Below are 24,650 nucleotides of genomic sequence, written 5' to 3'. Positions count from 1 at the left end.
TTCTTTCAGCCTAAACACTCCTTCAGTCACACACAAGTAGTTGGCAGTATTTTCTCAACTGCTAGAGACTGCACAGGAACACCAAAGTGACACCAAGCCACTGCCTTTCTGGACATGAGAAGTAGGGTCCTAGAGAAGGGAGTCCTTCAGAAAAAAGCTGAAACTAAGTGACTTTCTAGGTGCAGACAATGTAAATGCAGGGTGCAAGCCATGTGCTTGCTTTCCTGTGTGGAAACTGCACAGGTTTGGCTCCAGACTTGGCTGGAGAGACTAAGAAGATAGAAGCATCTACCTGTAGATCTTCCAGTGGGGGCTCCTTTTCCTCTCCTTTCAGTCACTGAGGCCAGAGCATGTGTTCATAATCCAAGGAGTGGTTTGTGTGAACGGCCTGGAGTCTGGGTCCCATTCCTTCCCCCTGGAACCAGATGATGAGCCCCTGTGCTGGTTGGTCAGGGCCTTCACTCTGCCTTCTCCTCTTGTTAGACAGTCCGTTGTGCCCCTGGGAGGAGGAGTTGGAGGAGGAGGAAACCCATACATTGGTAACCTTTGTGGGCATGCCGAGTGCTCCCTGATCTGCGGGCGGCCTCTGATGTGTGCACACAGTGGTGCTGCGTTCCACTTCTGGGGAAACTGGCAGCCCTGCTGAGAAGCTGACCCTGTTTGGCTTCCACCCTGCCATGAGCTGCTTGCTGGTCTAAACAAGGTGCAGGCATTCCAGGCGCTTTGTTGACCACCTCCTCTGGACCTTGCCTTCCTGTGCATGTCCTGAGGCTGCCCCCGTCCTGCCCTCTTCCTCCGGGAGGGCTAGGCTCATTTCACCTGTCCCTGCTTCTTTAATGCTTAGGCGCTGCTTTCTTCATTCATCTTTCCCATGACCCAGCAAGCAGGGTTTTTTGAGGTATAAATCAAATGCTTAAAATTCACTCTTTTAAAGTATATACTTCAGTGGTCTTTAGTATAGCTACAGGTTTTTGCAAACATCACCACTAATTCCAGAATAATATCTAATTCCCAGAAAGAAACCCCATCCCCATGAGCAGTCATTCCCCCACTCCCTGGCCATCATGAATCTACTGTCTCCCTGGATGTGCCCCTTCTAGACATTTCATAGAAATGGAATCCTAGCACATGTGGCCTTTGTGTCTGGTTTCTTTCATCCCAGGCAGGTCCTCTTGGTGTACATGTGGTCTCTCTGTGCTGTTTGTAGGGCATGGGAAGAGGCAGAGAGCATGAGCTGGGCAGAGTCCCAAGAAACTGCCTTTGTGTTGAAGACACTGGTGCCATAACTCTGCATCCCATAAATTAATGGGAGAGTCTTAGGGGTGGCTCCCAGAAGTTAGACCAGAAACTCATGAATTGGTTGGTTCTTCTCTTCCTGTTTAAGATGACAACTGGAGCTTCACAATCCCTTAGCCCACTGGGCTGAGATTTCTTTGTAGGGGCCCGTCCTTGACCCTAGCTCTGCCTTCCCTGATATACCTTTCCTGACCCACCCACCTCACAGCCACATACATACCTCATAGGGCCCTTGAAGAGGTGGGAAAGAGCTGGGCGTGTGGGCATGGGGAGAGGGATGGAGGGCTGGTGGGACATCTGGGAGCCTGACATGCATGCGGGGTCACTGCATGGCTGCCGCTCTGCTCCTTGCTGCAGGAGTCGCCCCAGGCAGCCTGAGGAAGGCCTTCCTCTGCTTGGGACAGCCCTCCCCAGGGTTCACTCCAAATGGTTTGGGCCTAGGAGATTCCTGGAAAACTGCCAAGTAAACAAAAACAATACTCTCTACCAAGCCTGGGTCTATTTAATTTCAGCAACCCAGGGATGAGTAAACCCATTTTGAGTACTTGATTTCGCCTTAAATTTTACACAAACTTGAACCACATGTGTCTGTCTCAGTATACTCGGACCTATGCAGCTTCCACACAGGAAAGCGAGCACACAGCTTGCACCCTCCATTTACATTGTCTGCACCTAGAGAGTCTATTCCATGTGTTCTTGGATCTCTGTTCCTCCTCCTTTAAAGTATGGGCTTCTCTGAACCAGATCGTGCAGCCCCCTTTGCATGGCCTTGGGCTGAATGTCTGCTACAGAGAAGGAAAGGGATTAGAAATTGGGCCTTCTGTGGACAAGCTCTCTCATGTCTTCTCTTTGCAGCCAACAGGAAGGCCGGGTGTGCAGTCACATCTTTGCTAGCCTCAGAGCTAACGAAGGATGACGCCATGACTGCTGTTCCTTCTAAGATGGCCAAGAACAATGAGGGAGTCTCCACAATCCTGGAGGAAACCAAGGAGTTGGTTGGCCGGGCAAACTAAGCTGGGGCCTGTGGCCATAGCAGCCCCCCAGGGCGCTCCAGACTGTCTTGCCCTGTAGCCTGTGCCTAAAGGGTCATGGAAGTATTCTTCTGCAGTGGCTGCTCCCACTATCCTGACCCTTTTTCTCTGGCCTGCCGCTCTCTGTACATCACACAAGCTTCAGCTGCCTGGAGGCCAGCAGGAAAGGGCACTGGGGGTCCGGGGGAGGCCTGAGCCCGATCCAGCCAGCCCTGGCTGTTGTATTACCAAAGCAGGCTCCTTGTTTGCTGCCTTAACCCCAAGTGTCTCCTCTCTGTCACCGAGGCCTTGTCTCAGACCAGGCCCCACCTGCTTTTCCAGCCCCTGCTTTTCCAGTGGGCTTTCACCTGGGTCAGTCTTGCTGGGTGTTTTTCTTTTGTGGTTTCTCCAGCCCTGAGAACAGCATGGGGCTTGTGAACCTTTGGGCTCTATCCCCCCTTTCATTGCTGTTACCTCTGCTCTGCTCTTCCCTCTCCTGGTTGTTATTTATTACTTGTGGTGTGACAGTGGGAGCCATGCGTAGAGAAGTGGGGAGCAAACCCCATCCTTACCACACCTTCCTCAGAAAGGCGTCCCAGAACAAAAAGGACCTGAAACCACTTGATCTGTTCCACCGTGGCCAAGGGCCTGTGGGGAGGCAAGGTACAGAGGCATTGTGGGACCTATCCCCAGCCTGCTGCCATGTTTGAGGATCCTGCCTCTGTGAACTCTCTACCCCTGCCCCAGGCGACTGAGCCACAGTCACTCCTCACACCTTCCCCAGAGCTTTGGTGCATCTCATCTGGAGTATGGGCTGTACTGTGACCATCCCAACACCTCACCCTCTGTCTCCAAGGAAATGGGAGGTGGAGCCTCCTGGCTGAGAAATTGTTTTGCAAATGGATCTATTTTTATATGAGATTTTTTTTTTTTTAAAGAAAATATTCCTTCCCCCTTTCCCCTTCATAATGTAAGAGGCTCTGATGGCAGGACCCAGCAACCCTGGGATTTCTCACCACAGGCCTCAATCCCGAGCAACCCTCAATCCTGGACTGCCACGTCAGCCCTAGAGCCTTCTGGGCCCTTTGAGGCCAGTGCAGATTCTCTCTCCCATTATCCAGTTTTGGGGCAGGAGGAAGCTCTTCCCTGACAGAGCTGGACCAGGCCTAAGAATAGTGGGAGCTCTGAGACCACAGAGTTTTTATAAATGTAATATATTTATCAAGCCAAATGTGCAAATGCTAACTGGACATTGGGCAAGGAAGCATAGGAGTATGGCCACATGGCATCCCCCGCTCCCTTCTGAACAGTAGGCAGGCCAAAACTGTTCAGTAGCCCTGGCTCCAGGAAGTTCAGATTCTCTGGCTCAAGGTGACACTTTGCCTCCTTGTGCTTTTAGCTTCCCACCACAGGTAAGGAGAGAACATGACACGGTTAGGGTTTGACCCAGAGTGAGAGTTGTTGGAGCAAAGGGGGGACTTACGTGACCTAAGGGTTCCTGCAGGGAGGCCTTCAGGCCAGGAACCAGGGTGCTGGTTGCTACAGCTGCCTGTGTGTGAAGCGGCAACAGCAGCTCCTTTGAGCTCTTCCCTGGAAGGTAGGGGTAGGGAGGAGGCTGCCTCCCTGGGTTCCTTCCTCCTCCCTGCTGATATCTGGGGCTTTGACCCTATCTTTTTTAATCTACTTTTGCTAGGATGCATTTAATAAAAAAAAAAAAAAAAAAAGGCAAACCTATTTCCCTTGCCTTTTGGGCTTCTGGGATGTCATCACCTCCAGTTATTGGGTTTGTTTCCAACTGTTAATAAAGCATTGAAACAGTACTGCCTTACTGCCTCTTTTGTGAGTTTAAGCTGTTTTCCAAAGCCCTGTTTGACCTGAAAAAAGTTGAAGGTGCCAGGGCGCCTGGGTGGGTCAGTCGTTAAGCACCTGCCTTAAGCACAGGTCATGATCCCAGGTCCTGGGATCGAGCCCTGCATCAGGCTTTCTACTCTGCGGGAAGCCTGCTTCTCCCTCTCCCACTCCCCCTGCTGTGTTCTCTATCTCTCAAATAGATAAGTAAAATCTTTAAAAAAAAAAAAAAAAAAGGTGATGGTGCCTAACATGTGCCAGACAAACACCCTGCTTGGGCTTCTGCCCTTACATTTGCTGGACCTAAAGAAATGGGGCCCAATTCTGCCCCATCCCCCTTCCACATTGCTGCCTAGGGGCTTGGCCCTTTTCTTGAACTCAGTTCTAGCTCCCCCACCTCCTCATGCCCCCAGTACCTGCAATACCTGTGCCTCTTTTTACTGAGGGAACCATCCTCCCATCTCCGCTCTTCTATCCCTGTCCTCCCACTCCCCCCTACCCCCCTCACCCCCCCTTCCCCCTTTTTGGTGGCCACAGACTAGAGGAACTTATACTGGGGTAGAAACCTGAGCCTGCCAGCAGAGGTCAGAAGCCAAAGGTCATGCTCCAAGGGACTTGCTGCTCAGATGTGCATGTTGTGACCTGCACAAAGGAACCTCACAAGCTATGAGCAGACCCAGAATAGAGAGCAGAGGCGTAAGAGGACCACAAAACCATTCGGACAAGCTCTAGAATTGGAAATAAAATCCTTTTAAATAGCCCTGGAGCCTGGGCAGCTGCCTCCCAGTCATGGCGGGGGATGTGGGGGTGGGCTGCTTTCCTCCTCCTCCCCCACCGGAGGCCACGCGTTTCTGGCTCAGAGCTTTACAGGCTCACATACCAATTAGGGGACCAACCACAGCTGCTCACAGGCTCTGCCAGTCTACTGCCGTGCCTGGAATAGAACCCAGGCAGCCAGCACCCCGCCCTCTGCAGCCTGGCTCTCAGAAACAAAACCCTGCTTCCATCTCAAACCGTGCACCACCACCCTTCCTCCCACGCAAGAAAGTCGCCTCCAGATGCTTCGTTGGAAGGCTTGGTTTCCATGACAACAGACCGGGAGCTGGCAGAACATGTGACCCGGCTCTGAGAGAGCCGATGCGCAGAGGAAGCCCAGAGACAGCCTCCTTCCAGCCTGTGGTTAGGCATCCCCTCACAGAACCTCACCGCCCTCCGCTCCAGATAACCCCAGTGGGTCTGCGTTTCTGTCCTTCCGCTCCGCCTTCTCTCCTCTGTACTTCCTGCAGCTCCTCTGACTGCAGCAACCTTGAATCCCACTGTGCTTCAAGGAAGCAGGCAGAGGAGGAAGGGAGGGGAGGACTACCAACTGAAGAGTGAACGGAAAAGCCGGGCGAGGGGTGGGGACGGGAGAGGACGATCTGCGTCTGCGGACAATCTCATTTCCTGCACACTTTTCAATCCCGACACAATTGCCGCCTCCCCAGCAACAGGGATGAACCTTCCAATTTCCTTGGTTTTGCTGCAGCGAGTGGGAGGGTGAATTCCAAATGGGTAAACTGAGGCCCAGCCTATTATAGACTGGGCCTCTAGAGAACCGCCTCCAGCATGCCCTCCCAATTCCACAGTGTTCCCAAACTCACTAGGCAGCGGACTTGGAAGGGAATTGGCAAAGGGGCATCCCCCCTCCTCCGGAGAAGCCCCCTGAGAGCACTCTGGGGTATTCATTTTAGCAGGGAAGAGGCGGGAACTAAGGAAACGTCCACCACCACCACCAGATTTCCAGCCGGCTCCAACGCACTCCCGCATCCCCCCCCCCCCCCCCGGAGTGTCCTCTTCTGCCTGGAGACTGGCGCCTAGAACCGTAGCGGAGATGGCGCAAGCACACTGACACCGCACACCCACTGGCTGTGTCCCGAAATCCCCGCCTCCGCCACAGACCCAGAAGCCGATTACACACAATGGAACACAATCACAGCTGTACACTGTGACGTCTAACAGGACTGCAAGCATACACAGCCACACCTGACAGCCAGAGACAGTCTCACAGGTAGGGACACAAAACCAAGACGCAAACGCAATCATCGCCTTGCGAGCCCACCCTTCTCCCAGCACACGCCGCTTAGCTCGCCGCTTCATCCACACATGCTCGGAGCCTCCATTCCTTACACAGAACCCATTCAACCTTTCAGAAGAAACCTTTTAATTTTTTTTTTTTCCAAAGAAAAAAAGCCATATAAATATTAGAGTATAAAACTTGCGTGAGACACAGGAAAGGGAGTGGGTGGGGAAGCTACATGACTATGCGAAGTAAAGCACTTAGAGGAGTCAGTACAGGGGAGGGGTCGCCGCAGCGCGTGGACACAGCACAAAACACAGCACGGGCCGCCGCAGGCAGATTCAAGGACAGACGGCTGCGCGGAGCCTTCTGCCCGCCCACCCGCCACCACGGAAAAGCACACCGCACTACACTATTGGCTATTCTACACCAGCCGAAAGAGGGAGGGGGCTCTACACTACTGTTAGGGCTGGGGTGGGGTTCTTGCACAGCCCCGCTGGAGAGACGGGACTGGGTGGGGGGTGGGCAGAGAAAGGTCTATGCACAAGGAGGCACTGGGAGACTTTAACCAGGCTCTGGCCACTAGTGGGCAGACGGGGGGAGGGGCGCCTGGGCAGTGGACTTCACAGAAAAGAAATGGCACCTGGCAAAATGAAGGAACAGAGGCTTGGGGAGTGCAGAGGCCCTGTGGAGAAGCTCTGATCTGGGGCTGAGACTTCCTGTTCACTTGGTCCCAACTCTAGCTCCATGCCTCCCCAACCCAAGGACCAAGAATGGCCCAGCTGACCCTCCCTTGCTGCTGGGGCCACAGTGACTCTTCTAACAGTGGCACCTCTGGGGTACCCAGCACCCACAGAGGGCCCTCTGACCTCTCCAGGGGATCTGGTCCTAAACATCCTCAAACCTTTCCTGGACTGTAATGCCACTTGAAATCCACTGATGCTAAAAGCTCAGCCCAAAGTTTACTGCCTTTATATGGTAAATGAGGGTCCAGCCTGGTACTTGGTTTATGGCTAGAACTGGGAATCTGGCCAGTACCCTGGGGACATACAGAGCCTTCTACAAGACCCTGATAACCAGTAAGTCAAGCTTTGTCCATCCCCACACTCTTCCCTTTATCTCACCACCCCATACTGTCTTGGAACATGCAGTGGAGTCTCTTGTTTGGGGAGGGGGAAGTCAACAGCATGCAGTGGGAACACCAAACAATGAGAAAGAGAACAAAAGACTGGTCCCAAGGGCTTTGGGAAGACGCATGGTAGCAAAGTGCCCTCCCTAAATCCAGCAAGCATCAGTACCATGGGAATGGTGACCATGTCTCCCAAAACTTGAGCTTGGTCCTGGGGCTCTGGAAGGAGATGAAAGGACTGGCACCAAACCATGCTTTGGGGGAAGTCTGAGAATTGGAAAGGCCTAAAGGTTATGATGCCCTTCCAACTCTTCAGAACTATGAGCCTTTTTAGGTCACCAGGTACCTCAACACCCCAACCACCTTACTTGAGAAAAAGGGGCTGCTGAGGGAGCGGGGTAGGATGGGTAGGAGGAAAGCAGGGGATGGTAGATGGGCCTGATTAAATTTGGAAGATGGCAAAGTTCAGCTGTAACTAAAGGGGGTGTGATAAATGGTGTCTACACGAACCCCACTACCCCCATGGGCACAGCAAGTGATTGGATGGGGGTTCCCAGCAGAACTCCCTTTGCATATTCAATCCCTTGGGGGCAGAGAGGGGGGTGTTGACTGGGCACTTGTTTCTGTTTCCCAAGGCGAGCATGGCCTGGATCCCTACCAGTATCCTGGGGGTGAGCCCTGAAAATCTGAGGCCTGGGTACAAGTAAGGAGAGACTGGGCTGGTTGGGGCGGGAAGCTGCCCTGTGGCTCCAAGCCTGGCCTCCAGATTACTTCTTCTCCTTTTTGCCAGACTTCTTCTTGTTGCCGTTGCCACCTGCAGGAGTCTTGCCATCTCGCTTGCCGGCTGCATTGGTCAGTGTGGCATTACTGCCTGGGATGTAGACATTCTGTCGATAGTCGGGCACGTGCTGCAGGGTAAACTGAGGCCCATAGCGGGCACTTAGGCCCATGGTGCCAGCACCTCCTCCCAGGGTGGAGCTCCCATCAGCGGCTTCTGCAAGAGACAAAGGAAGGTCAAGAGCTAGACTCTGGGTCGGCAACAGTCACTCTGTTAGAGCACAACCAGTTAATGAAGGCCTGCAAAGCATCTGGCCCTGATCCTGCTGAGTCCCGGGAACGTCCTCTCTCTTCACAAGGGGCAGAGGAAAGTGAGACACGCTCCATCTGATGCCCAGCTCTCTTACCTACTGATTTGGGGCAAGTCTACCTGGACTCCCCTATGTCTCTTCAGTCTTCTGATCTGTGAAACTGGTTAAAAACAGCATCCACCAGGGCACCTGGGTGGCTCAGTTGGTTGGGCATCTGTCTTTGGCTCAGGTCATGGTTTTGGGGTCCTGGGATAGAGCCCTGCATCAGGGTCCCTGCTCAGTGGGGAACTTGCTTCTCCCTCTCCTCCCCTACTCGTGCTCTCACTACCTCTGCTGCTATCTGTCTTTCTCTCTAAGAAATGAATAAAATCTTGGGGCACCTGGGTGGCTCAGTGGGCTAAGCCTCTGCCTTCGGCTCAGGTCATGATCTCAGGGTCTTGGGATTGAGCCCGCATTGAGGCTTTCTGCTCAGTGGGGAGCCTGCTTCCTCCTCTCTCTCTGCCTGCCTCTCTGCCTACTTGTGATCTCTCTCTGTCAAATAAACAAACAAAATCTTTAAAAAAAAAAAAAAGAAATGAATAAAATCTTAAAAAAGAAAGCATTTTCAGGTTTTGGATAAGGCTGACCAAGATTATGATGTACACAAAGCACCTAGAAGAGTGCCTACTATGTGGTAAGGACTTAAAACGTACTAGCTGTTAGTCTTCTCAGGGCTGAGTTAAAAGCTCTCAAATCCTTGCCCTAAGCCCTCCCTGGTGGCCACACTGGATCATGAGCTCCTGGGGGACTGCAGCTAGGCCCTGTTGGTCCTTCTCTCCTTGGGCCAGCGCCCACAGCGCCAGTATTGAGCAGTTCTGTTGTTTGTGTGGGGAGGGGACAGTTCCCAGGCATTCAGTTTGGAATAGCACCAGCAGCTGACACCTGTTCCTCGCCAGGCGCTCTGCTAGAGAGCACACAGGCTCAAAGGCCTTCACTTGCACAAAGCAACCCATCGAGATATGTGGGATTTACCCTACTTCACAGATGAGGAAAGCAAGGTCCAGAGAAGCTAACTCAAAGCCACAGCAGCCAGCATGGGTTAAAGCCGGGGTGTATCTAAGCACCCACTCTCGGGCAGAGTCCCCACCACCCCCAGCAGTGTGGGCGGGTCCCTCCCTCATCCCTCTGCTGGGAGCTGAGCTGGAGAGAAGACAGGGCTGAGCAGGGTTCTAGGAGGCTAAGAAGGTGACCAGGGAGCAGACAGAGGAGGGAGGGACGACGCAGACAGAGGCTCAGAGTATCAGAGCTGGGTGACACTGGAGAACACCTCAAGCCCAGCTTCCCATCCGGCACAAGAAGAAATGGGGTCTAGGGAAGTACAGATGGGGGCCCCAGCTCTGCATCACCCTGGGCGCTTGTTGGAAACGAGACTCAGAATCTGCACCTTAACAAGATTTCCAAGTGATTTTGATGCACACTGAAGGTAGAGAAGCACAAAATCACTTACCTCAATGGGTTTTTGTGAGGCTTCAATAGGACAATGCTTTGTGCAGTACCCAGGCCAGGCCTCAGTGCTCCGTGTGAGGTGCGGCCGCACCCCCTCACCGCCATAGGCCTTGGGAGCGACTTCTACTCTACACACCCCCTGACCAGGCCAGCAGGGAAAACCAGGAGCTGCCACACCTCAGACCCCAGGGCTTCTGCGGGACTCCTCTGGCAGCAGGAGGGTTAAAGCCCCGGGAAGTCCCAGCCCAGCTGGCAGATGTGCTCCCCCCGCTTTACTCCACCCTCGACCCTGGGAGTGGGTAGAGAGGGTGACTAAAGCCAGAGAGGCTGACTAATCCTGGGACACTAACCAGGGATTGAGAAACCGGAACTATTTTCTAGACCAGCACTAGAGGGGGAGGGGAAAGGAGAAGTGAACAGAGACGGGAAAGAGGAGCCCCAGCCTTTCTCCAGCCTTTCTGCCTCCCCGCTCCCACTCCAGGCGCTCAGGTTTCTACAACCTCCATTTCAAGTCCCAAATCTCAGGATGTGAGGGCTTTGAGGGTGTGTGTGAAAGAAAAGTCGGGTGGGAGGCAGCATCTGCCCACTTCCTTCTTTCTCCAGGCTGGTCCCCTCCCCCAGCCCTTTCATTCCACAGACTTTCCACAGTTTCCCTAAGTAACTCCAGGAGGGAGCCAAGCTCACCCTCCCCTCCCCTCCAGCATCCCCCATCCAGCCTGGGAAGGGAGGGAAGGGGGAGGAGGCGCAGAGTCGGCTTCAAAAAGCTAGGATTCCGGAGTGATTTAGGGTCTAAAGGGAAGACTTCAGAGGCGCCAGAGAGGGAGAGTGAGGGACGGACACATACACACACACACACACACACACACACACACACAGAGGCACGCACAAGAAAGGGAAATAAATGGGGAGAAACAGGAAGAAGGGAGGCAGGAACAGAGGGGCACAAAGGGCTTGACTGGGTAACCGAAGGCCAGGCCCACCCACATCCTGCACGCACCCTAGATCTCTGAGGAGCACCCAAGGAGGTGGAAATGACAAAGCCAGTTGTTGTCACCTCTTACCAGGAGCAAAGGCCCGACATTGGCCCATGGTCCCGTGGGGGGTGGGGTGGGCACTGAGGTCGGGCTGGAAGGAGAAGGGAGAGGATGTGCAAACCCAGAGCCTAAGACAAAAAGGCTGACGCAGGAGTTCCTTTTGGTCAGCTGTGCCACTAAAAAAACTAGGTGACCCTGGCAGAGGCCCTGCATGATTCAAGCCTCTGTTTCCCTATCTATAAATCTGAGGGGGAGAAGGTAGACTGTGGACAGATTCTACAGAAGGCGCTGACCTTCTGTAGAATCAATTCTTCAATGGCCCCTCCTTCTACTTCTCTGACACACACAGTGATCAGGGACCAAGATCTTTTCTATTCCCAAGAGAAGCATTCTTTAAAAGGCAGCAACAAAGGGGTGTCTGGCTGGCTCAGTCACTGGAGCAAGTGATTCCCGATCTCGGGTTGGGAGTTTGAGCCCTGTGTTGGGTGTAGAGATTACTTAAGGGTAAAGTCTTCAAACAAAACAAAACAGCTCAGGCCTGAAGGTGGGAGCAGCATGGGCCTCCTCTCTGGCTCCTGGCACCCAACCTCCCTCCCCCCTTTGCCCTTCCCACCCCAACCCAGGGCTGAGATAACTCCAGACAGGGAGGCCTCATCAAGCTAGACTAGGGCCAGTTGAACCACAAACCAGAACCTCCTTGAAAACACACTTCCCCCCAAATGTTTATTTAAAAAGCCTCCCAAGTGTACTTACTTTCCTTCTTACTTACTCCCCCTCAGCAGTGCCTGGCTGGGCTGGACTCCAGAAGCCTCTCGGGCTTCAGGGCAGGGAAGTGGGTGTGAAAGTGAGAGTAGGGCCTGACCCTGCCACTTCAACCCTCTGGATCATTCCCCAAGGCCCACGGTGGGATCAGGTCAGCTGCTGTGTGGGCCCAGGAGGGCGGAGCCCTGGCAGGGAAGCCAGCCTGCAGTGACCCAGGAAGTTGTGGGCCATAAATACTGATTCCATTTCTGTTTTTTAAATCTGGATTCAGGCCAACAATCCTGCTTCCTGGCCTTAACGCTAAAAACCACAACAGCTAAATATACCTGTTTACTTTCCTCAAGAACCTGACTTGGCATCTCCCAGACCCATCTGCCTGCCTCTTTCATACTCAGTATTGAGCCTGTCCAGGAGTACAGCACCCCAGACCTGGGCCAACTCTGTCCCAGAAGACTGGCCTCCCCTGTCACCTCCCTCCAACCCCTGCAACCCTGCACCTACCATGGGCCTGACTTCACTCAGCCTCATAGACATCCGGGAGAGGCTTGTCAGTTTTAACCAAAAAAAACACAGTGTGCTTGATTAAACTTCAACTTCAGATAAAAAATGAGCCATTTTTTATATAGTACGTCCCAACACTAATGTTGGGGGCCTACCTATGCTAAAATACTATTTGTTGTTTACATGAACTTAAAATTAACTGGGCATCCTGTATTTTATCTGGCACCTCTAGTCTGGGAGTAAAGCAGGACAGTAAGAGGAGTTCAGCCTCTGCTCCAACTCAGCTAAAAGGGAAAATGCAGGCTGCATCTAAAGGCAGATGTGGTCATTATAGAAGAAAAAGCATGAACCTGGGAGTCGGACTGTGTTAGAATCACCCATCTTGGGGCGCCTGGGTGGCTCAGTGGGTTAAAGCCTCTGCCTTCGGCTAAGGTCATGGTCCCAGTGTCCTGGGATCGAGCCCCACATCGGCTCTCTGCTCAGCAGGGAACCTGCCTCCTCCTCTCTCTCTCTCTGCCTGCCTCTCTGCCTACTTGTGATCTCTATCTGTCAAATAAATAAATAAAATCTTTAAAAAAAAAAAAAAGAATCACCCATCTGCAGCTCTAAATAGGGACTCTCGGATTTCTCAGTTCTCTCATTTGTCAGATATAAGTAAGCAATCACAGATCAGCCTTGCAGAGCTGGTAAGAATATTAACTGATGTGAGGCCCATCAAGCTTGCCAAGCATGCACCCGGGACAGTACGTAGGTGTACTTTCAGTGAATGCTGTCCTGATTCTACCTGGCTCTCTACCAGCCTTCCACGAGTGCTACAGGACACGCCTTTCACTCCACTATGTAAGCCCAATGCCTTCATCCTCTGACAGCCTCCAAGGAAGTCTAGGATTTGCGGTTCCTGCAATGAGTCCTTATTAATAGGTGATATTCAAAATCTGCCTTCTACGGGTCAATAAGGATAAGAATTAATCAACTTTAGCCACCGTGTATTGTGCCCTTACTCCATCATTCCTGTGCTGAGGCCTGACATTTGGACCTCACCACACCGCAGTAAGATCTGTCAAAGTGCTTGATTTATAGTCAGTGAAACTGAGGCCCCCAGGGACTGAGTACCTTCCTTGAGGACTCACAGCTAAACGTGGGTGCCAGGATTTGAATCCAGGGTGGCCTGCCTCCAAAGCCTGTGCCCCTAAGTACTAATATCATTCTGTTGTTCTGTTTCCCTAGCTCAGGACCCTTTTTGACTCTTCAGGGACAAAAACCCTCCGCAGAATCTCTATTGCATGGGAAGTTCTCTGTTAGCCTTCTAGGAAAACCCAGCTACAGGTGGGGTCAACAAAAAAGAGAAGGGCTCTCACAGGTCCATGTGCATTCTCTCACGCCCACTTGTATGGACGGAAGGCTTGCATGTGCCAGGCCCGTGGTTTTGTGCTCTCATTTAATCCTCATGACAACCTGTGGAGGCCACAGCCTCCATTTTCTGGGCTGAAGAAGGGTTAGGGAGATTAAGCCAACAGATCAAATTCCCCAAGAACGTAAGTGGCAGAATGAGGCTCTGACCTATGCTGTCCCCTGAAGCTGGACTCTTAATACTTCTGCCTACAAGAAATCTTTCCTTTTCAGCTCCCCTCGAGGCATCTCGGGAGCCTTAGCTCTTTCTCTTTCTGGCTTTTTGTCAGGAATGAGGAGTCCCCTCAGAACAGCTAAACAATCCAGAGGCGCCATGCAGGTGGACGGCCAGTCTTGAGGCCTGGCCGCTCGAGGACTGCCCCAAACCCCACACGCAGAGCTGTGCAACTCACCACTGGCAGAGGCCAGGATCATGGCCTGCAGCATCTCCGTATCAAACTGGTTGTTGGGCCATGTGCCGGTCTCATCCCCGTTCTGGGAGCTGTGGAAGAGAGAGTGGGGTGGTGACGACAGCCTCCCAGACCAGCACAGGCCATCCCCCTCCTGTCCTCTCCCAGGGAACCCAGATCTAGCACCCTGTGTCTCTGTCCCAGTCCCACGCCAAAAGAGGGCCCATAGGATCAAAACATGCAATGTTTGCAAGTCCTTTGGGAAAAAATCCCTCTGCTGAGCACACTTGCTGGTCTTGCACCATCTATACATAGCAATCCTTTTCTGAGGCACTTCCCTAATTCCTCAATCTCCCTCTCACAGCAAATCCAGCGCAAGCAGTGTTTTCTAGACCGCCAGTTCCCAACCTCTGCTTTGGTAACATGAATAAAATTTGTCAGAGGGGATGCCTGAAGCCCACCCAGACAGCCTGGCACCTCCTTGGGGCAGCCCCAGTGGCCCTGTTCCTGCTGCTGTGGCGTGTGCAGGGGGCAATGCCTGCCTGCCTCCCAATGAAGCACCCAGTTACCACCTTGAGACACTCCAAGCACTGAGGAAAACATGAGATGCTTGACAGTCGTTAACAATGCTAACCTAGAAAGGACCCAAAGGAATGCCAACACAACTTGGATTTTTCCCACAGTGACTATCTCCCTGCTTTGTTGGAATCTGGAAGTATGACATTATTTCTGTTTTTGAGGGGAGGGGACACCCTGACACAGACACAGTCTATCAGGTGATCCTTGGGACCCTCTGGCACACCAGAGTTCCTCAACAAACTGCCTGGATGAATGGGGGAAAAAGTCCATGGAGAGAGTTAGGTTACTATGAGGGAGGGATGGGGCACTAGGGGACCAGCTGCAGGGAGAGAGGAAAAGAGAGGGAGGGAGGGAGCACGAGAGAGTGAGTGCAAGCCAGAGCCAATCACAGTCTGTGCATTCCATCACAGTGGGTGAGCACAGCCAAGAAATGCTTTACAATTTTTCCAAGTTCTGTCCCTGCTTATGATTTCCCCTGATCTGGGATTCCCCATCCCCAGGAAGGTGGACTTAGTCTTGGGCTTAGATCAGAGCAAAGGTGCAGTGTGTGACCTCTACACCATCACATCCGACAGAGAGTTAGAGTTGGAAGGGAAAGTAGAAGGCTCATTTCTCTTTCTTCAGAGTGCGAAGAGATGGAATTCTGTGTCCATTTATTCCACCAACATTTACTGAGCAATGACCGTGCACCAGACCCTGCGCTAGATACTGGGGTTATAGTTGGGAACATGTCCAAACTAGTTTGTCTCTATGATGCTCACGGTCCATACTGAGAGGCTGACATTAAGTTAAGTACACAATTATTCAATCATGACTGTGACAAGGGCTGTGGGGGCAAAAAGCAGGGTGGAGAGGGAAGTCTTCATTTAGTAGGGGGCTAGGGAGCTCAATCAGTCCAGGCTTCCTTGAGGAAAAGGGAAATTAGAAGACAGGGAATTTAAATTGGAAGAAATTTCCAGGTGATTTGCAGGACAATTCTAGTTAAACAAAAGTATGAGGAATGACAGAAAATCACCACCTTCTAACCAGTCATCAGTGAATACTAAAATATTAAAAGTGGAAGTTTGCTGCACAGTCTCAAATACCACTCAGAGTACTTATTAATCAATTCTTTAAAAGTAGCTTTGTAATGGAGAGATAGGGAGACCACTTACCTAAGTGAACAAAGTGAGTATCACCAACACCTGGACAGACAGACACGAAAGCATCCCCCAGGTAATGCAGTGGGAGGCTACACAGTGTCGTACAGGCAGTATTCCTAAAAAAAAACTGTTAACCTAATTTCACTGTGAGAAAATGCAAGGCCAGATTGTGGGACATTTTAAAAGACAACTGGCTTGGACTCTAAAAAAGGTCTGTCATGAAAAACAAAGTAAGGAGGCTGTTCTACATTAAAGGGGATGACAGAGATATGGCAAGCAAATGAGATTCATGCTCCAACTGAATCCTAGATTAAAAAAAAAAAAAAAAATACCAGGGGTGTGGCTGGCTCAGTCGGTAGAGCATACAAGCTTAGAGTATGAATTCAAGCCCCATGTTGGGTGCAGAGCTTACTTTAAGAAGCAAACAAAAACACCAAACAGGTTAAAAGACATTTCAAGAATGTTTATGAAAATCTGCCAGTGGACTATATATTATTACTGCATTAATGTTAAATTTCTCAAACGTGATCATTCTTTTATGGTTTATAGGTGAATGCTACTATTGTTAGGGGTTCTATACTGAAGTTTTTCAAATGTTATGATGTCTGCCACTCTCAAATGGTTAAAAAAAAAGTTTAGTGTGTGTGTGTGGAGAGAGAGGGAGATAAATGTGCAAAATATTAACCATTGATTAATCTAGGTAAAAACAGTATTCCCATGTTCATCACACTATTTCTGACAAGTCAACTTTTTGACAAGCTTGAAACATTTTAAAGTAAAAAACTGAGAAGTAAAGTGAAGTATCTAAGAGAAGGTGTAGTGCTCGGGGATAGCGCTTTCCAGGTAGAGAGAGTAACATGTCCCAAGCCTCTGAGGCTCGAAGAAGCTTGGCCAGTTTGATGGGCTAAGGGAAGCCAGTGTGGCTGCCCCAAGGGGAGATGGTGTGAGGGGCTGAGGATGTAGAAAAATGGACACTAAAGATTTCTGGTCTCATTCTAAGAGCTCTGGCAAGTCACTCAGGTGTTTAAAGTGGGGTGGGGGGTGTCACGGTGAGATTTAAGTATTTAAAGATCCCTCTTGCTCCTGGGAAAGGACCAAGGGTTAAGGGTATCTTTGGGAGGACAGGAGCCCAGTGGTGGGGCCTCAGCCAGCTCTGTCTCTGTGGAAATTCAGGGATCTTAACTTGAAGCCCTGCTGAGCTGTCACTGGGCCTGTTAGAGGGCACAAGGCTGAGGCAGATGGGCTCATGCCTAGGTGAAGAGACTGACTGGGATAGAGTGGGGAGAACAAAGGTCAAGGAGGGGAAGCAGGAGAAGGGCTCCAGGGTGAACAACAGGGTCAGACACCAGGTTAGGAAGATACCATGTGGGGACTGGATAATGCTGTTGAGGGAATAAAGGTGAGGGAGGGGCTGGGTCTGGAACCATGATGGGCTGGGCTATGGGGAGGATTCTTGGACAATGGTTGAATACTGGAGGCTAAGAAGATGAGCAGGCTGCCAACTCTGTGAAGCTGGGCACGAGGTAAGCAGAGGGGGAGAGATTTCTTTTTGAACAATTTGCTGAGAACTTCCTATTCTCTGGGTTCTGGGCTAACTAAATTACATAGAATTTAGTTATATATATATATATATATATGTATATATATATATATATAATGTGGTTATATATATTTAGTTTATATACAGTTTATATTTAGTTGTTATATAGTAGCTATCGCTCAGTTAGCTTGCCTATTTGAGCCTCAGAACCACCTGCAGGTAAGTATTACTATGATTCTCTCTTTTGCCGCAGATAAATCCAGGGCTCAGAGGGGTTGAGAGTTGAGAGACTCCTGAAGCCACACAGCTGCTAACTGGCAGAGCTGCAACCTGGAAAAGGCCTGGTAGGACTCTAGCCCATGCTCCTCTACACAACACCATACTGGGCTTCCCCATGGAGGCCCTGGAGCCCTGGAAGCGGGGATAGGGGGCTCTTCCAGGAATTAGGAGATGGTGGAAAATAAAAATGGAGGAGATGGACTATCTCTAATTGACCATTTTCTAAGCATCCACGATGTGTCAGCACCCGTGACAGGCCAGAAGACGTAAGAGCTGAGGGATGGAGTTCTTGCCCCAAGGAGACTGGATTGCGGTGTGCTAGATATGTGTGTGGGGAGTGGGGTAACAGCCCAGAGGCTGGGCTGTGAAAAAATGCTCCCTGCAGGAGGAGGCAAAGAGGGAGAAATCTGGGCAAGTCACCTCTGATAACAGCCTGGATTTAACTGTGTTAAAATATAAACACATATGTATTTTTTGACACAGTAAAAGCCTGTCAGCCTTTTAAAATAGACATTTTGGGGCACCTGGGTGGCTCAGTGGGTTGAGCCTCTGCCTTCGGCTCAGGTCATGATCCCAGGGTCCTGGGACTGAGCCCCACAACAGGCTCTCTGCTCAGCAGGGAGCCTGCTTCCCCCTGTCTACCTACTTGTGATCTCTATCAAATAAATAAATAAAATCTTGAAAAAAAAATACACTATGTCCAGATGAGGAGCTATTAGGCAACAATTAACTTCTGAAAATTTTGTTCCTGCCATGGGGAAATTCTCGTGGCATACTGCGAAGAGAACATGAAGAGGTGATAATGCTGATGGAACTCAATTACTAGAGGAAAAAATGGTGAGAAATATACCACCTCACTGGGAGTAAGAGTTCATACTATTTTGTGAAGAAGTTTGTGAACAATTTAGGTGAATCAGACTTAAAAAAATAAAAAGAAGAAAGAAAGAAAGAAAAGAAAAGACACCTGTGCAGGTTGTTTGAGTGCACACACAAAAAAAAATGGTTTAGAAATACACATATGGGGACGCCTGGGTGGCTCAGTTGGTTAAGCAGCTGCCTTCGGCTCAGGTCATGATCCCAGCGTCCTGGGATCGAGTCCCGCATCGGGCTCCTTGCTCGGCAGGGAGCCTGCTTCTCCCTCTGCCTCCGCCTGCCACTCTGTCTGCCTGTGCTTGCTCTCTCTCTCTCTCTGACAAATAAATAAAAAAAAAATACACATATGAAAATGTTAAAGAGCTTAAGAGATTTGAGACACTGAACCAAATGCAAAATGTGGCCCTTAATTTGGGTAAGTGCACAAATGAGTTAACAGACATATAATTGGGGAAATGTCAATATAGACTGGATATCTGATGCTAGTTTATTAGTATTACTTAGTATTAACATATTAGTTTATTAATATTATTTTGAGTGCTTATGTGTTAAAAAAAAAAGAACTATCTGTTAAAGACAGTGAAGACTCAGATGAAACAACAGGAAGGCTGAGATCTGTCTCAAAATAATTCAAGGGGGTAACAGGGTAGGGACCCAAGTGAAACAAAGCAGGGCATTAGCTGGAGCTGGACAGTGGATTACAGAGGTTCATGATACCATACTCCTTGTGTACGGATTGGAAAATTTCCATATTCAAAAAATGTCAGTAGCGGGGGATCTCTGGGTTGTGAAATTTGAGTGCTTTCTCTTTTAAAATTTTCCTCTATTTCTCATGCTTCTATAATGAGCCTGTATTTTTTTATAAGCAGTCAAAAATAAGACGCTACTTGCCAGCTGAGTGACGGCCTAAACGGAGAGGGAGCAGGGAGAGTGTCTCACCAAGGAGAGGGAATGGAAGGGTAGGGAGAAGCCATCAAGGGAGAACAAAGTGGAGTGCAGGAGAAGCTAAATGGAGACTCTCCTTCTGTGCAGAGACTGGGAACAGCTGCAGGGTGGGGCCTGGGTTACAGCCTGAGAAGGGGCAAGTGGTTTGCTGGGTTCAGCGCCTGAGGTAATAGCCGCTGAGGTAAGAAGCTAGAAGGGTGACCTGAGAAGGGATACTGGCTGAAAGGAGGGGCACCTGGCAAGAAGGGACTTCACAACTTGGCCTTTTCCCTTTGGTCTAGGCAATGTGACCCAGTGCTGACTTGAATTAGGTTTCCTGGAGAACCCAACAGCAGCCCTGCTCTGAAGCTGGTGTGCCAGTAATCAAGATGGTAGGGAGGGAATGGAGCAGAGAAGCAGCGGAGGGCCAGAACCACGGTTAGACTGAATGAGAAAAACCTCCCCTCTTCATCCTCTCACTCCAATTTACTCACCAGAATGGCAGCAAAGAAAGAATTCATCAGACTGCTGATCCTGAGAGACCTTACCACAAGGCCTTTGCTCTTCCCTCCCTCTTTCAGATGGTTAATTCCTACTTAGCCTCTCAGCAACACCTCATCTCCTCTCAGATGACCTCCAGTTCCCCGACCAGATCAAATCCCTACTTTATGCTCTCACCACCAGGTACTGCTCTTCATAGCACTTGGGATAACTGCAATCTTACATTTATCTTTTTATTTTTGCTTAATATCTGTCTCACTCAACATATGGTAAATTCCTTGAGGTCAGGGAGCAGGCCTATTGTATTACCTCCCACACTCAGACTCTGACCTGGCCTCCAGGAGATGCTTACTAACTATGGAATGAATGAAGGAGAAAAGCTGCATTTCGGACCTCAATCAGGAATATGTGGCCCATCCACCTCAAGTTAACTAAAGGAAGGGAGCTTTCTCTTACATCTCCCCAAGAGGTTCTATGTGTATTTCAGGCTACCAAGTCTCATTCGATGAAAAGGGACTTGAGGCAGGGGTAAGGCGCTCAACCCGGAGGGCATATCACAAGCAGTCTGTGGGCCCTCCAGGTGCAGCAGGCAATTCTGCTTTAGGAGCAGTACACAGGCACAAGCTGACCAGTGCGCCTTACCACTTTGGCTCGTTTCCTCCTGGAGGCTTGCTCTATACTCACATGACCCTCTTCTTCACAGAACTTGCTATGATTCGTAACTAGACATTTGTTTAGTGTGATTTGTTGTCAGTTTTCTGTCTCACCTATTGGATTGGAAGTCTATCAGTTCAAAGATGATGTCTGCTTGTTCATTCTTGCAGGACAGTGTTTAGGACAGTGGCTGCCTCATAGTAGAGGCCCAATAAATAAGTGATGAATGAATGAACACCTGAGTGAGCACATGAATGACCTAACAGGTCAGTGATAGAAAGGCTGGCAAAGCCACTGGCGCAAAACAAGACAGATGGGGGTCAAGGGAGGGGCAAGGGCAGTCCAAGCCATCTGGCTTGCTGCCTCCTAGGGGCCTTCTAGGAAGTGTCCCGAGCTCCCGATATACATGAAGGACTGTGGGAGGCGGACGCTCCACTGTATACCAAGGTCTCCTGGGTCCTGGGGCAGTGCGGGCTCACCATCTGCAGCATGCGGGGATATGTGGGCCATAAGGACCTGGCCAGCAAGGGGGCAGGGAAGGGCGCCTAAGTTCTGCCCACCACCCCACTTCTCCTGGGTTCCTTGGACTCCTCAGGCTCCTGACTTCTAACAGGGAGACGTGGCCCCAAGCCCATCCCACTCCTCTCAGACTAACTTTAGGTCTTTCTATAGTTTCCTTCCCCACCACCCGCAGGGGGTTCCTGTCTCAGCAGGAATTCATACTGGATTGAAATGAGCAGCTGGGGCAGCCGGGATGGGAGGGTGTGTGCTGGTAAGCACTGATCAAAGACTCTGTGTGTGAGGAGTAGGAGAAGGGAGGGGGGTACGTGTGTGCTGGCTTGCCCACAAGCACAAAGAAATAAGAGACAGGATAAAAGGAAGACAAAGAGAGATAAAGAAAGAGTAACAGACTGAGGCTCGGGGATGCAGAGAGAGACAGACTATACACTTAGAGAGACATACAGAGAGGGGCAGAGACAAGGAAAGAGAAACAGGCTGAGAACAGAGAGGAAGGCAGAAATAGCAGGAGATTAATAAACCAAGAGACTGGAGACAGAGGAACACAAGGACACTAAGCAAGGGGGAGAAACAGAAAAGAGGTCAAGGAAATAGGGAAGCAGAAACAGATTAGACTAACGGAGAGTCCGATTTATTTATGAACTGCACCATTTCCTGAGCACCCAGCATGGCGGGGGGTGGGTGGGTGGTGGTGGTGACAGGGAACACAGGCACAGTTCCATGTAGGCACACACAAATGGCAGGGACCAAGATGCAGCTCTAAAGACAGAAACTAAACTAAACTAAACTAAACTAAATAAAGACAGAAACTGAAGCAGAGGCAGAAAGAGAGGGAGAGGCAGAGACTACAAACTGAGACTGAGGGCAGGGCAAAGAGGTAAAAAAGAGCGGCAGAGACGACAGGCCTATAGGTAGAGAGGCAGGACCAGGTGTGGGCTCTAGGGCAGCCTGGAGCCAGGACCAGAGAAACCTGCCCCTTGAGCTTCCTGCCCCCTCAGTCCTCCCTCCAGCCACACAGTTTCCACCTTCCTCCACCCTCCTCCACAGCTGCCTGGCCTCCCTCACCTCTGGCCCTGCTCTTTCCTGCTGACTCTGGAGGAGGCTCTGACTGCTGACAGCACCTCCCCTCCTCCTCCTGTCCCCCCAGTCTGCCTGAACCCCAGCCCAACCTGGAGCAGGGGGACAGAGGAATTAGATGGGTACAGAACACTTCCTTTCCCCCCCAGAGACCACCTGAAGACCAGGAGATAGGAAAAGGTTCACATGGGGAGAAGGCAGGGGCTGAGTGTGTGGAATGAGCTTTCAAAAGAGCCAGAGTAGAAGCCTCTTCCTTCTGGGGTCTGTGTACCAGCCCCCAATACACTAAAACCTCCCTGAAATCTGGAACTGAGGGAAGAAGCCATTTGTAACCAATGCTGAGCCCTCCCCCACCTCCTCCTACGTCATCACTGAGAAAATGCCGCAGAGAAGAGGGTGGGCTGGAGAGGCAGTCACCTACCCGCTGGTGCCGGGTCTCTGGGCCTGAGAGAATCGCCAGTCCGTGTTGGGCGGGGCTTGCTGTGGAGAAAACAGAGGAAAAGGGGCTGAGTACTCACAAGCAGTCAGAATGTCACCAGAGCTGGGGCTGGGCAGGGAGGAAAGAGGGGCATGGACACAGAGAAGAAAAGAGGCTAAGAGGAGGGAGGGGTAGACTCATCTTCAAAGACAAAGCGTACCCCAGGTCTCAGAGGTCTGAGGTACCAGAGGCAAAGAGATAAAATAATATTGATCTAACCATATCGAGGAGCAAACCCAGAAAGAGCCCATTCCTCCAAGCCCACTGACTCAGAACCGCTGAGCTGAGGTTCAAGGGCAGAAAGTATCTTCTGTGGAACTCAAGGGAGGGGCCCAAAGAATCACTCCCCCGCAGGAGATTTTCATGAGAATTCCACCAGCCCTAGAAAGAATTTATTCAGCTCCTCAGCTGGGAACAAAGCATCCTTGCAGCAAGATGGCTGCTGCTCCTGGTAACCCTTTTTGTGCCAGGTTGTGTTGTAACATATTCAGAGGGATGCCTCCTCCAGGCCCTTGGCTCTCGACGATCCCTTCCCACAGTTAAACACATTATTAATTTAGGAGTCATGCCAGACTGATTTTTTGCAGGGCATCCAAGCCCCAGGACACCTCTCACCCCCAGAACTCTGCCAGACAATGGCCATGACTGAGGAGGAGAGAACAAGGCTGCTCTGTCTGGGATACAGAAAACTGCTGGGATGGAGCCCAGCAGAGATCAAGCTCCCACAGCCTCCAAGCAGAGCCAGCTCAGTCTCCAGGGCTCCTAAGGGGTTGATCTGTAGTCATGTCCCACCTGGAGGAAGGGGTGGGACTTTGGCCAGATGCTTCACTCCGGAGTCCAGAGAGTACAGTACCCCGTCACACATAGACACGTGCGTGCGCGCGCACACACACACACACACGGGACACTCTGAGAGCCGTCTCCTTACCGGTTCTGAGGTGTGCTGGTAATTAACTCTCATATTCACTCCCAGAAGCAGAGGAGACATGTGAGCATCTCTGATTACACTGGGGAGAAGACAGACCAAGGCTGCCAAATGACTCACCCTGAGGCTCACAGGTGGCAAGGATCTGAGCAAAACCCAGAAATTTACCAGCACCAGTCCTGGGCCACTGTGGGAAAGGCACTGAGATGCCTACCCCTCAGCCTCAGACACAAGAGAATCTACACAGAGATACAAGAACAATGACAGACTAGAAGAGAGTTGCTGGGCAAAACTCACAACCTACATAAGGATGGCGGGTCCAAAGCATGTTCAGTGAGGGCTGCTGAGATAAGGAGCCCCAGAAAACTTTTCTCCAACATATAAAGCCATAAAAGAAAAGAATCACATCTGTGCCCCATCCCAGCAGATGCAGACTACCCTCCTGTCCTCCAGCTTTACAAGTGCTAATGACTCAACGTACAAATTCTGGAGTTAGACCTGAGCTAGAGTTTTCCCTAGCACTTCCCCTGCAAACTTGAGCAAGTCATATGACCGTGGTGAAATTCAGTCATAGGTGAGGAAGCTAGTATCTGTCCAACAAGAATGTTGGGAAGAACGAGTACGATGTGGTACAGTAAGGCTCTCTCAATCAGCTATCACATAGGGGTGTTGTTTCAAACTAGAATTCTGATTCGTTAGGGGTGGGGAGGAACATAACTGTAGTTTAAATAAAAGCTCCTGAGATTGTGCCAACTTGTGCCTTTTACTACTATAGTTGCCAAACATATGAGGGCTCCCTGGCATCTGGCAGAGGCTGGGCTTTCTATCAGGCCAAGAAGGAAGGACGTGACAGAAGATACTTTGGTCACTCCTGAAGCCCTGACCCTAAACTGCAGGAACACATCAAGATTACGACGGAGCCAAAAGCCTATCTCTGAGTGTCCAGGGTCCAGGTGCTCCACGTTCCCACTTCCTGCGTTAGGGCAGGCAGTGACTGCACTGACGTCCCAGGCTGCCCATCTATCCAACCCTTGGGCCACAGGGTAGCTCAGCCAGCCCCCGAGGCTTCTGGGCTGGAGGCAATACTGACCTCTGCTTGGAGCCCCAGCAGGGTAGAGCAGCCCACCCTGGCCCTAGAGTTCCCAGACTCA

At 50.9% G+C, this 24,650-nt stretch overlaps 2 protein-coding genes across 7 annotated transcripts in view; one reads left to right on the top strand and one right to left on the bottom strand.

The window, feature by feature from the left end:
• Positions 1 to 4,124, top strand: part of LOC111156878 (diaphanous related formin 1) — an 87,190-nt gene extending 83,066 nt beyond the window's left edge. For 2 of the 4 annotated variants that reach the window (XM_022518004.1, XM_022518002.1), the window contains one exon: positions 2,152 to 4,124. In XM_022518004.1, the coding sequence (XP_022373712.1) occupies positions 2,152 to 2,309 (158 nt within the window). In that variant the 3' untranslated portion in view covers positions 2,310 to 4,124. Of the gene's footprint in view, positions 1 to 483; positions 540 to 2,151 lie in introns of all 4 variants that reach the window. The other 2 variants (XM_022518005.1, XM_022518003.1) reach the window with 2 other exon arrangements.
• A 2,213-nt stretch (positions 4,125 to 6,337) lies between these two features.
• Positions 6,338 to 24,650, bottom strand: part of LOC111156924 (protocadherin gamma-C5) — a 32,504-nt gene continuing 14,191 nt past the window's right edge. For all 3 annotated transcript variants that reach the window (XM_022518070.1, XM_022518067.1, XM_022518068.1), the window contains exons 2-4: positions 22,518 to 22,576; positions 14,012 to 14,100; positions 6,338 to 8,333 (exon numbers count right to left, since the gene is read on the bottom strand). In XM_022518070.1, the coding sequence (XP_022373778.1) occupies positions 8,107 to 8,333; positions 14,012 to 14,100; positions 22,518 to 22,576 (375 nt within the window). In that variant the 3' untranslated portion in view covers positions 6,338 to 8,106. The remainder of the gene's footprint in view (positions 8,334 to 14,011; positions 14,101 to 22,517; positions 22,577 to 24,650) is intronic.

Source organism: Enhydra lutris, unplaced genomic scaffold (genome assembly GCF_002288905.1).
Source record: "Enhydra lutris kenyoni isolate GAN:26980312 unplaced genomic scaffold, ASM228890v2 scaffoldscaffold50, whole genome shotgun sequence".
Taxonomy (NCBI): Eukaryota; Metazoa; Chordata; class Mammalia; order Carnivora; family Mustelidae; genus Enhydra; species Enhydra lutris.
Note: the sequence above shows the minus strand (reverse complement) of the source record. Positions and strands in the feature narration are given on the sequence as shown.